The sequence below is a fragment of the Ascochyta rabiei genome, chromosome 19 (assembly GCF_004011695.2).
Source record: "Ascochyta rabiei chromosome 19, complete sequence".
Lineage (NCBI taxonomy): Eukaryota > Fungi > Ascomycota > Dothideomycetes > Pleosporales > Didymellaceae > Ascochyta > Ascochyta rabiei.
Window position 1 is genome coordinate 1,314,337 of NC_082423.1, and position 10,833 is coordinate 1,325,169.

At 38.1% G+C, this 10,833-nt stretch overlaps 1 protein-coding gene across 1 annotated transcript, besides 13 other annotated features; it reads left to right on the forward strand.

The window, feature by feature from the left end:
* Window positions 1-1,974: part of a mobile genetic element that runs on past the window's edge.
* Window positions 1-2,548: part of a mobile genetic element that runs on past the window's edge.
* Window positions 2,322-2,399: a tandem repeat.
* Window positions 2,488-2,574: a mobile genetic element.
* A 677-nt stretch (window positions 2,575-3,251) lies between these two features.
* EKO05_0010509 (uncharacterized protein) lies at window positions 3,252-5,679 on the forward strand (the record flags this gene model as incomplete). The annotated part of the gene is made up of 3 exons (XM_038943126.1): window positions 3,252-3,819; window positions 3,871-4,569; window positions 4,628-5,679. The coding sequence occupies 3 exons, from the start codon at window positions 3,252-3,254 to the stop codon at window positions 5,677-5,679; spliced, it is 2,319 nt and encodes a 772-aa protein (XP_038794164.1).
* Window positions 5,680-5,865: 186 nt separating this feature from the next.
* Window positions 5,866-5,890: a tandem repeat.
* Window positions 5,882-5,917: a dispersed repeat.
* Window positions 5,918-6,908: a mobile genetic element.
* Window positions 6,909-7,068: 160 nt separating this feature from the next.
* Window positions 7,069-8,522: a mobile genetic element.
* Window positions 8,371-8,406: a tandem repeat.
* Window positions 8,522-8,599: a dispersed repeat.
* Window positions 8,532-9,398: a dispersed repeat.
* An 8-nt stretch (window positions 9,399-9,406) lies between these two features.
* Window positions 9,407-10,833: part of a dispersed repeat that runs on past the window's edge.
* Window positions 9,500-9,535: a tandem repeat.

Here is a 10,833-nt window from a genome sequence, read left to right on the forward strand (position 1 = left end):
TATTGCAAATGCCTTGCAGCTGTATGCTTTAAGGTGTGTAAGATTAGGTTTGCGTAATAATATTACTATCTTATTACTAAAAGTAACTTATATAAAGAATATTTTATATAGTGTTTTCTAATAGTTTATGTAGTTTAGAGTTCTGTTATAGAGGTATACCGCAGCTCTTATAACTTCTAGCTACAGTTCTTAGGAGAGGTTAGCGTTAAGTTGCATAGCGCGAGCTTTCTCCTTATTTACGCCCCCTAAGCGTTCTATACCTCTATTTTGTGCTTATATATCTAGTGCAGAAGGCCTAATAATAATTCCTTACATTGCTAACTATCTTTTAACCTCTAGCTTAACAGTTATTATTTTGTTATCTGCCTTAATTGTCTTTATAGATATGTTATAGTAATTTTTATGAAATAGTATAAATATTAATAAGGCTTTAATAATAGATTCTGCTGTTTAGTTGTTAGTAAAGTAGAGTTCCTATTGTAGGCCTAAGAATTTGTTAGTAATTAATAATTAGCTCTTCTCTTTTATTACCCCTTAAGCTTTATAGGTGTAGAAATTAATGCTTAGTCTTTCTTCTAGGCTGTTATTATTTGTGCGTAGGGCTTAGCTTATTTATTACTTTAACTTTGCTCTTCTGCAGGAATTGCACTCTACTGTAGTAATGCCCTTAATGCGCACCCTCTAAGTTTGTTATATAAGGTGTTCTACTGCTACTAGGCTAGAATAACCTAGTTGCTTGTGCTATAGTGTAGTAGAGGCTCTTTATAGTCCCTTTTTAGTTTTTAATATAGTTTTGTGCGTGTAGTATAAGGCAACTTACAATTCCTTATACTCTAGTACCTATTACCTAAATATTTTAGTAATAGTGTAGATAATTTTATTGTCTAGTCTTTATAGGGTTGTTAGATTCGTCTAGGTATCCTACTATATCCCTTGTTGTCTTAGGAGGTAGAAAGATACTAAATTGTATAGTAGGTTAGGGTAGACTGCTACGTTATGCAGTGTTATACTGCAGGTTCTAGACTAGTTTATTAGACTTAGCTTAATTAATCTGTATCCCTTTATCTACACTTTTAAGTTTCTAGCCTAGATATAGTTACTAAGCATTAGTAGGTAGAAGTTATGTATATAGTTAGGGTTGTTTATTATATAGCAGGTTAATCCTAAGTTAAGGATAAATAACTTCCTTAGTAGATAGCCTTTAGTATTCCTTCTGCCTAATGCTGTATTAAAGACAGCTTTTACGTTTGTGACTCTCTAGTCCTCTAGTTATTCTTTAAGGATTTTAGGTGTTAGAGTGTGTAATTGTTTTATAACTAGTGTTCTTAAACAGGTTCTGCTTTTCTGCAAATTAGCCCTTAAAATATAGTGTCTTTCTTACGCTTAAATTATATAAGCTTATTTATAATCTTATTTAGTTTCTACTACTTAAGTGCCTTGTCTAGATTAATATAATAGTAATCCTGTATAGTGTAGCATTGTCTACATGCAGGGCATTTTACTCCCTCTATAGTAGTAGGTCCTTAATCTAAAGGCTGCTTAAGTGTAGTAGTTTTCCTACCTGCTGTACGTTGATTGCAGGGTCTGCCCTAGTTGCTAGATAGCGCGCTTTCAGTATATTAGGCGTCCCCTTTAGTGCTCTAGAAGGTTCTACCCCCTTTAGTAAGAAATAATGCATTACTAGCTATAAAGGCCTTATGTTTCCCTAATCTAAGAGGATAATGTATTATTATGTGTTCTTAGAAGCGTTTTATTATCTCCTTCTAGCTTATGCTAGTTGCAAATCTACTATTATCCTAAAAATTTGTAGACTATATAGGCGCAACTTTGTTTATATCTACTAGAAAGTCTTTTGTTATTACATTTAATTATAATAATTTAGTAACTTAATAAGTCTCTGCCTCTATAGCTGCCTAGTTATACTTAGCTAGCTATATGTCCTATTATAACGTGCTTCTTATTAGCTTAAGAGCTAAGAGGTATCTGTTGCGGGCTTGTTCTTGTTTAATTTGTTTGTTAATTCTGACTGTTAATTGCAGGTTAGTAATCTACTGTTAGAGTAGTTTGTCTGGAAGACAGTATGTGCGTAGCAAGTGTAGTAACACAGTTAACTAGATAAATGCAACAATCTGTTGCATGCTGCTTTGTTCTTTCTTATACTTATATTAATTGCTCTTGTACTATTTAAGGAGTATCTTGTAATATTTAAGGTCTTCCTTAAAAGCCTTCTAACCTCTGGTTGATAGTTTAGTTAGTCTTGTGAGGACTTTAATGCTAGAAGCTAGCGCGTAGTCTGTAACGACAGGCGCACGTATAGCTAGTAGTTTTAGTATTTCTTAGACACTAGATTTTAGATTTATCTTGTCCTAAATGTTGTAGACTATATATTTAGATTGTAGTTATGTAAACTATCTAGTATAATTAGTGTAATCCCTTAGCGTTATTGTAGGGTTGCGGTAGGTTAATTACGCCATTTTGTGTTAGTTACAGCAGTAAGACTCTTAATTGTTAGATGGTATAATAAATGTGTAATAAGGTAACTTAATAATATTAATAGTTGTTCTGTGTTCCTGTTCCCCTGTGTTTAGTGAGATTTAGGTTCTTCGCTAGTGTGCTAAGCCTATTTGTCCCTGCTCGATTGTACAGATCCGACCTTGCTAGAGCTTGTTCTATCTAACACTAAGATTAGTATAGCTTACTATACAGTTAAGTATATTACTACTATATACTATAGTATTACAAAGTAGTTAAAGTAATTGTGTAGTATTAGTTAAAGTAGAAAGCTTACTTAAGCAGGTACCTTACTTAGGTAAGTAGCTTACTAATAGAGTATGTTATAAAATTTATATCTACATATAAAAACTGTAGAATTGTCTCCTAGTAATAAGTCTGAATAGTATTTCTATCTTCCGTGGATTAAGTAAAGAGTAGTAGTGTTATGGTATGTACTGTATTAGAAGTAGAGCTTAGCAAGGTAGACAGATTGTCTAGGTAAGATAGAGTACTTATTAACTACGTTTTAAATATATAAAAATTGATCAATACTAATAATTAAAATTAAACTAAAGTGGTACTTAAGTAGGAGTGTTAACTACTAAGATGTCTTGTGTGGACAAGTAGCGATGTAAGGCGTGAATGATGAGTACTCTTACTCTCTTCGTACTAGCGTTTACAAGGGCTAAAAGTTGTGCGCGAACAACCCCCTGACTGCTTCGCTTCACACATACCAAGCACGTCCGACCCACCCATAGATGATGGACGATCTTGACGCAAGGAACTCTTCTCATGATGTCAGATTTGTCGCGCTGTCGGAACTATCGTTGGACAGTCCAGCGATGACGCCATTTGATTTGCAGCCCCATGCTGCAGGCCTCGACAGCTATTTTAATAGCTGCTCTGCTTCTCCAACAGTCGTTTCGTCAACCACAAATGCCACACTACCGAAACAAGGTGGGCGCTTTAGCAAGGAAGCAATTCGTGTCCTCAAAACCTGGCTGAGGACGCATGAAAATAGACCTTATCCTCGCCCTGAAGACTTGCAATTCTTGCAGCAGCAAACTGGCCTTGATTGCAAACAAATAACGACCTGGTTTGCGAACGCTCGGCGTCGCGACCTTTCTCGCGCCCCTCGACCCCAGTCTCCGCAAGTAACAGCAAGCCCTGTTGACATTATTGCGCGGCCTGCTACACCAGCAGTGCAGCTTCGGACCCAGCACGAAGATCCTTTGCAGCGATGGGTAGAGTCACCACCAGAGCAAGAGGCTGCGCTTTTTGGTGATATCGTTCGTGCTGTAGCCACGCGCCCGGATCACACCGGTGGTAAGTTGTAATTGAACGCGTATAGCGCAATCAAGCTCACCTTTTCTCTAGATAAGGACTGCAAACCAGAAGCATTGTATTACTCATCCTCCGCAAGCAGTGCTGGAACATCTTTTTCTAATCCACTATCGGACTGCAACTCGTCTGGGTCTCGAAAGTCATATTCACTATCTCGAAAACCGCGCAGACGGAGAGTGAAGAAGAGCCATCGACCTAGAGAAGGTCACGCCGCATCCCAATTGCCATTCCAATGCACCTTTTGTGTTGAAACATTCAAGACCAAGTATGATTGGCAACGTCATGAAAAGGCCCTACATCTCTCTCTAGAGCAATGGACGTGTGCACCCGAAGGGCCCAGAGCTTCGGTGTTAGGTGGGTCTGGAGAGCTCTGTTGCGTATTCTGCGGTGAATTGTCTCCTGACGATGCCCATCTTAATACTCATCAGTACTCGGCCTGTCAAGCACGAGATGAGGGTGAGCGCAGCTTCCATCGGAAGGATCATCTCGTCCAGCATCTAAAGCTGGTACACAAGGTTGACAGCAAACATGTCCAGTTAGACCGGTGGAAGACATCGACGCTAGATGTCCAATCAAGGTGTGGGTTCTGCACTCTGGCCATGAGTACCTGGACGGAGAGAGTGAATCATCTGGCGGACCATTTTAAAGCGGGTGCAACAATGTCGCAATGGCAGGGTGATTGGGGATTCGAAGACCACGTCTTAGAGCGTGTGGAAGACAGTGTACCGCCTTGTAAGTGCTCAACCAGGTCGATAAGTAGTGCAGGAACAACAGTCTGATGAAACACTAGACTTCATCCATCTTGAGATGAATACGCCTTGGCCTTTACGCGCAAGCGATACACCAATTGCCACGCTTGTCAACGCTTACGAACTCCTCAAATTTGAAGTGAACTTTTTCCGACAGAATTACCTTGACAAGAACGGATCGCCACCGAATCATCGTGCTTTTCAACTCGAAGCATGCCGTACTGTGTTCGCATCAGATGCATTATCAGATAAGAAAGTCTCGACGCCGCAACGAGATGATGACGAGTCTTGGCTTCGCGACTTGATCATGTCGAATCCAGATATCACACAAGAAGCTCTATTTGGGCCGCTCCGAACACCTTCTGAGGGCATTTCGACGTTGCGAATATACGGCCGAACTCACCTCTTCGAACAATGTCCACTTGAAAATCAGCTCCTCGCTTTTGTGCGAGCTCAGGCTGATGCAGGCTTGCCAGACTGGCGACTTCAGCAAGAAGCTTGCGATATCATTCGTCGCGCTGAGGCATCGTCCAATGCTACACTCGAAGGCTTTTCCGACTGGGTAATCCACGCTATTGGAGCTGACAGTGACTGGCTCCTACCATTCAAATTACGCGTGGGCTTGGACATTGGCGATCAATTTAATCCTGCCGCAGTTCCCTCACTCGAGTCAGTCGATCATCAGCAAGTGTCTGCGCCATTTTTCCCGGAAGCCTTTACCCATGTTGGGCTCCCTGAAAACTCATCTAATGCACCTATTCATTACCTGGCTGCGCCTCCGTCCGCCTCCAATTTTCCGGACAGCTACTCACAGAGCAATAGGTCTATGGGCCCGAACTTCTTCCGTCTTTTTACTGGCGACCTCAGGCGCTGGGTCTTTGCGACAATGTCCCCCTCTAACCCGGGAAGTCACGTGCCGTCTGATACAGAGATCCAGCACCATGCGCGCTGGATCATGTATGAGTCTGATGACCCGTGGAATCAGACTGCAGCGGATCATCCGGAATGGCTTTGGCGATTTAAAAAGGACGTCGGAATTTTGAGGGAAGGGGAGGCGGCTGTGGGTGGGGATCCGGGATTCCCGGCTCTATGAGCTGTCTCGGCAAACAAGCCAATGAACACCATTGCCGCCGTTCGGAGAAGCCATGAATTTATCTAGCAGAAATCTTCGTCTAATGGAATTTTTTAACGGAAATTGTCATCTTAGGTCATGTTCGAGCGAATACTAGATTTATTTTTAGAAGTCAATGTAGTAGTATTGTCTAGATGTCGTACGCTCTGATTGATTGATTAATTAATTGCTTAACGTACTCCACGGGTGAGCGGATCAAACGGGTGAGCGGATCAAACGGGTGAGCAGATCACTCTGCCAAGACCACTCTAAACCTCCACCTTACCACGCAATGCCTTAACAACAATATTAATCTACGCCCTTAAGAGAAGCTGCAATACAGCTTGCGCTCTAGGTAATTAGATAAGACGTGATACTTACCCTATAACGCGCTGTAGCTATATATAACACACCTTATAGTATACTCTATACTTAATACACAAAACAACCTATATAAGCTAATTATATGCCAGTTTAACAGATTATAGACTAGACTAAGAAGGACGTAATTGCTAAGTATATCCTTAAGCTAGATGCATAATAATTTGCCTCTAAGCTAGCTGCTATAGCTAATATAGCTGATTCTTTATGTGCTAAGCGCAATATAGGCTATGTTAGCATAAACTAGCCTAACACGTTTATTAAGCGCCGCCCTAACCTTAAAGTAAGGTTTAATCGCAAGTACAACTACAAGAGAGCCCTCTGTAAGAATCTAGAGATTATTAGGGGCTAGTTTTAGCTTATAGCTAATGTTGAAGCTAAGTATAGCATCTAGGATAACAATATATATAACTTTAATAAGACAGGCTTTATAATAGGCTAGATATTAACAGGAGCAGTTATTATAGGCTTTAAGCGTTAAGGATAGCTAAAGGTAGTGTAGTAGGGTAACTGTAAGTAGATAACAGTTATACAGGGCATTAATAGCATAGGGTAGGCTATTCTACCCTTTATTCTTTAAAGGCTGTAACTACCTCTCTACCTAGTATAAAGAAGACAATCTGCCCTATAATTAGGTTATTAGAGTCTCTAAGAATAGATAGACTACTAACAAGCTTAGTCTAGACTAGTTAAAGCACTTTAATGCCTATACAAAGACGCGCACCTAAAGAGTATACTAGCTACTCCTTATTAACAGCTACAAGAGCTACAACTCCCTTAATTTCTAACAATACTGTAAGGAAGTAAATATTATTACACTATATATACCTGTTAGATGGTATAATAAATGTGTAATGAGGTAACGTAATAATATTAATAATTGTTGTGTGTTGCTGTTACCCTGTGTTTAGTGAGATTTAGGTTCTTTGCTAGTGTGCCAAGCCTATTAGTCCCTGCTTGATTGTACAGATCTAACCTTGCTAGAGCTTGTTCTATCTAACACACCCCTTTAGCTTAGAGACTTATTAAGCTAGTAGTTATGCAAATGTAAGGTCTTTAAGTTGCTCTTAAATTTCTTTAAGAGGTATAGTATTTGTTTCCTATACTAGCTCTATAATAGCTAGGCTAAGTTATTAAAGGAAACCCTCCTATTTGTTTGCTAGTAGGACTTTTGTTATGCTGTCTGCGATTATATTTGCTAACTGTATAAATTCTATCTTAATTATACCCTTAGATACTTCTTATCTAATCTAATAGTTATAGATATCTACATGTTAAATTTTAGTTTAGAGATAGAAAACTTCCTCTGTTACTAAGCGTATAGTTTACTTATTGTTACACTAGATAGTAATAGTACGCGTGTCTATTTTTATTTAGAGTTTGTAAAGCAGTCTTAATATAAAGAGTGCTTCTTTAGCTACTTATAAGAGAGCTAGTAGCTCTGCTTTAGTAGTTAATATAGTAACTGTGTCTTGCTTATTAGCTCTCTATGTAATAAGTCTACTAAATAGTCTTATAGCGTATCCTTGTAAGCTTTTATAATTTAGGGTAATATCTTTAAATAAAGTGTTACTTGCAATCTGTAGTCCTTTAGCTCCTCCTAGTTATAGGGCTTATTATCTAGTATCTTAGAGGTATAGTAGTACTTAATCCGCAGCGTTATAGTGCTTAGGTCCTAGATTTACTACAAAGCAAGCTAGTTATAAGGTAGCAAAAGTAATATCTAGCCTTATAGTAACTGCAGCAAAGAGCAACAACCTAATCTTACGTTAATATTTATTAATTTCTGCTAGCGCTGCTAGACCCTTCCTTAGCTAAAGCTCTATCGCTGCTATAGGAGTATTGTGTTAAATATCCTACCTATTAGCTAAGCAGCTAATCTTGTCTAAGTATGCCGCTTTTAATAGTTAGATCTTTAATCTGCTCTTTCTTAGATAATTTCTATGCTAAGGAACTACTAAAAATTATCTCCTCTAGTAAATTTATAACTGTTTTGTAAGTAACTAATTACTTCTTACGCTTTGCCTATCTTATCTCTGTAGTACGCAAGTATAATATTGTTAATATAGAAGAAACTAATATTCTATCTCTAATTAGGCAGCACAGCTTATAGGGTACAATCTAGAACCCTAGTACCTTTAGTGTTGTAGTAAATCCTTTCTGCTAGAGGAGTAGGGAGATACGGAGACTGTATAACGCCTTATTAATTTATAGAATCATTCTAGGCTTCTAGTAGCCTTAAGGCATTCTTATGTAAACCTCTTAATCTATTGTTGTATAGACAAACGCGTTTATAACATTATATTATTTTAGCTCTATATTATAGTAAGCTGCAATTACTATTATTATTTAAAGTAATTAGCTAGTAAGTGTGGCTGCATAAGTGTCTTTTAAGGTTATATTTAGCTGTTAGTTACCTCTAACTACTAGTTGCGCCTTATACTGTAGTGGAGTAAAAGTACAAGGCTAACTAGTAAGGGCTTAGTAAAACATTGGGGTTTGGATGCACGTGATTATTGGGTGTGTTAACTAGCAAGGGCTTAAAGGGCTATTAGGGATTAAAGGCACGTGATTGTTGGGAGGGTATATTAGATAATCTCAGCAAGCTATTAGGGCTTGCTATTAAATACAACTACCTTCTTGTATTAAGCAATATTTACACCTACAAAATAGTAACTAATATGCAACTTAAACGCCTATAAGCCTTAGTTTTAGGAAGGCTAAGGCTACTTTAGCTAGTACTTAATAGGATAACAATATACAGTACGTGAAAAACAGTATCTTCTTTATGATTTCCTTTTACGTAGTTGCAACACAGTGTTTATAGGACAGGTCTAGCAAGCAGTTACAGACTAAGCAGTAGGCCTAGAAAAACAGCATAGAGTAAAAGGCGTTAGAAAGATCTAACACTAACAACACAGAACTAAGCTAGGCTTAGAAATCTATTAGGACTTACAGTAAAAGGTCTACACATACCAGCAGTACAGAGCTAAGCTAGGCTTAGGAGTCTATTAGGACTTGCAGTAAAAAGTCCACACATGCCAGCAGTACAGAACCAAGCTAGGCTTAGAAATCTATTAGGACTTGCAGTAAAAAGTCTACACATGCCAGCAGTACAGAACTAAGCTAGGCTTAGGAACCTATTAGGACTTGTAGTAAAAAGTCTACACAGTTATAACAGTTACAGCCCTTACGTGCAGCGTGCACAGCCCTAGTAAGAGAGCGTTCTTATAGTTTTGTTAAGGCTACAAAAACCTCTGCCTATTAGATAATTATATAGTAACAGGAAATAACAGAAAGGTATAATAGAACTAAGTTATGTTAGAAAAAGGGACAAGTATAGAGAATACCTAAGCAAAGACTATTTAAACAAGACAAGAAGACACCTTCTAACAAGCAATTACCCACAATTTTTAGCACTAACAAATACCTAAAAATAAAAATAGTAACTAAAACTTACTAGTATGTTAAACACTCTAACCTATAAAGCTCCCTCTAGCACCTATTAGGATGCTGTAAGGGGAGGATCTACTACATTACCTCTAGAAGCAGAAACTACAGCAGCTTATCTCTATCCTAAAAATTTAGAGACCCTAAACGCGTTACTACTAAGCAATAATGCTTTAGGAGACCTAGACTTACGCTAAATCCTTTCTATCATTGCTAATAGAGTGGGACATATTGCCTAGGAGATCTAGTGCACCTACGCTAACAAGTAAGCCCCTTTTACAGACGTACCTCTAGTATTTAGCAGAGAAAATATAACCTATTTCCTAAAGGAGATTAAACAACGCTTTAGTTTCTACAAATAGACTATTAAGGACTGTATTAGTAGACTCCTTAGTTACTATAACTATACTTACTAAGAGACTATTAAGTTAAGTCTAACAGACTTTACAGCCGCCTAGGCAGCAACTAATTAGCAAGCTGTTAAGGAAGCACTCTAACGTTAATTCTAAAGCTAGGATAAGGCCTAGCAGGAAGAGACTAAAGATTTACTCCGCACTTAGTGCATATTATGCTTATTAACCCTAAATTTGTTCCTCTAAGGATACCTAGACAACTTTAGCCCTAGGTTTAAATAATGCCTAGAAGCTAGGACAGTAGCAGAATTATATAAAGGATTCTACTTAGCAAAAGGCCTAAATAAAAAATATCTTAATAAGGTATTAAACAAATATAAACTTACTATAACCTATCTAGAGGACTTTTACTACGCTGAAATTAAAGCGTTCCTTAGCAAGGTTGCCTTACAAGAATTAGAAATTAAATTATTTAAACTAGTATTTAAGAAGAAAACAACAACAACTAAGTTATAGGCACCTAATAAACTATTAGGACTCCTAAACACATTTAAACTAGCCTAGTTAAACAAAGAAGGCGTGCTAAAGAGGCTATCTAGAGCACGCCCCCTAAGTAAAAGAGGAGTCTAAATGCTACCAGGGCATTAGCCTACACAAGGAGAAGTTAATAACCTTATTAAGAAGTTCTCTAGGATTAAGCTTAACGGCATAAATCTCTTACTTGCCCCTTAGGAGCTATAGGAAGCAGAACTGCTTTTGTATAAAGACATATAACAGGAAGTTAGTACAGCCCTTATAGGTCTTAAAAGGCAATACTAAAGACCTATTAAGACGCAAAACCCTACCAGCTTTAATTAATCCCATGTTACTTAACAAGAAGGGCTTTTTCTAGCTAGGACAACGCCGCAGGGATATAGCTAACTAAGAGGCCTAATAGTTTGTTATGCCTGTA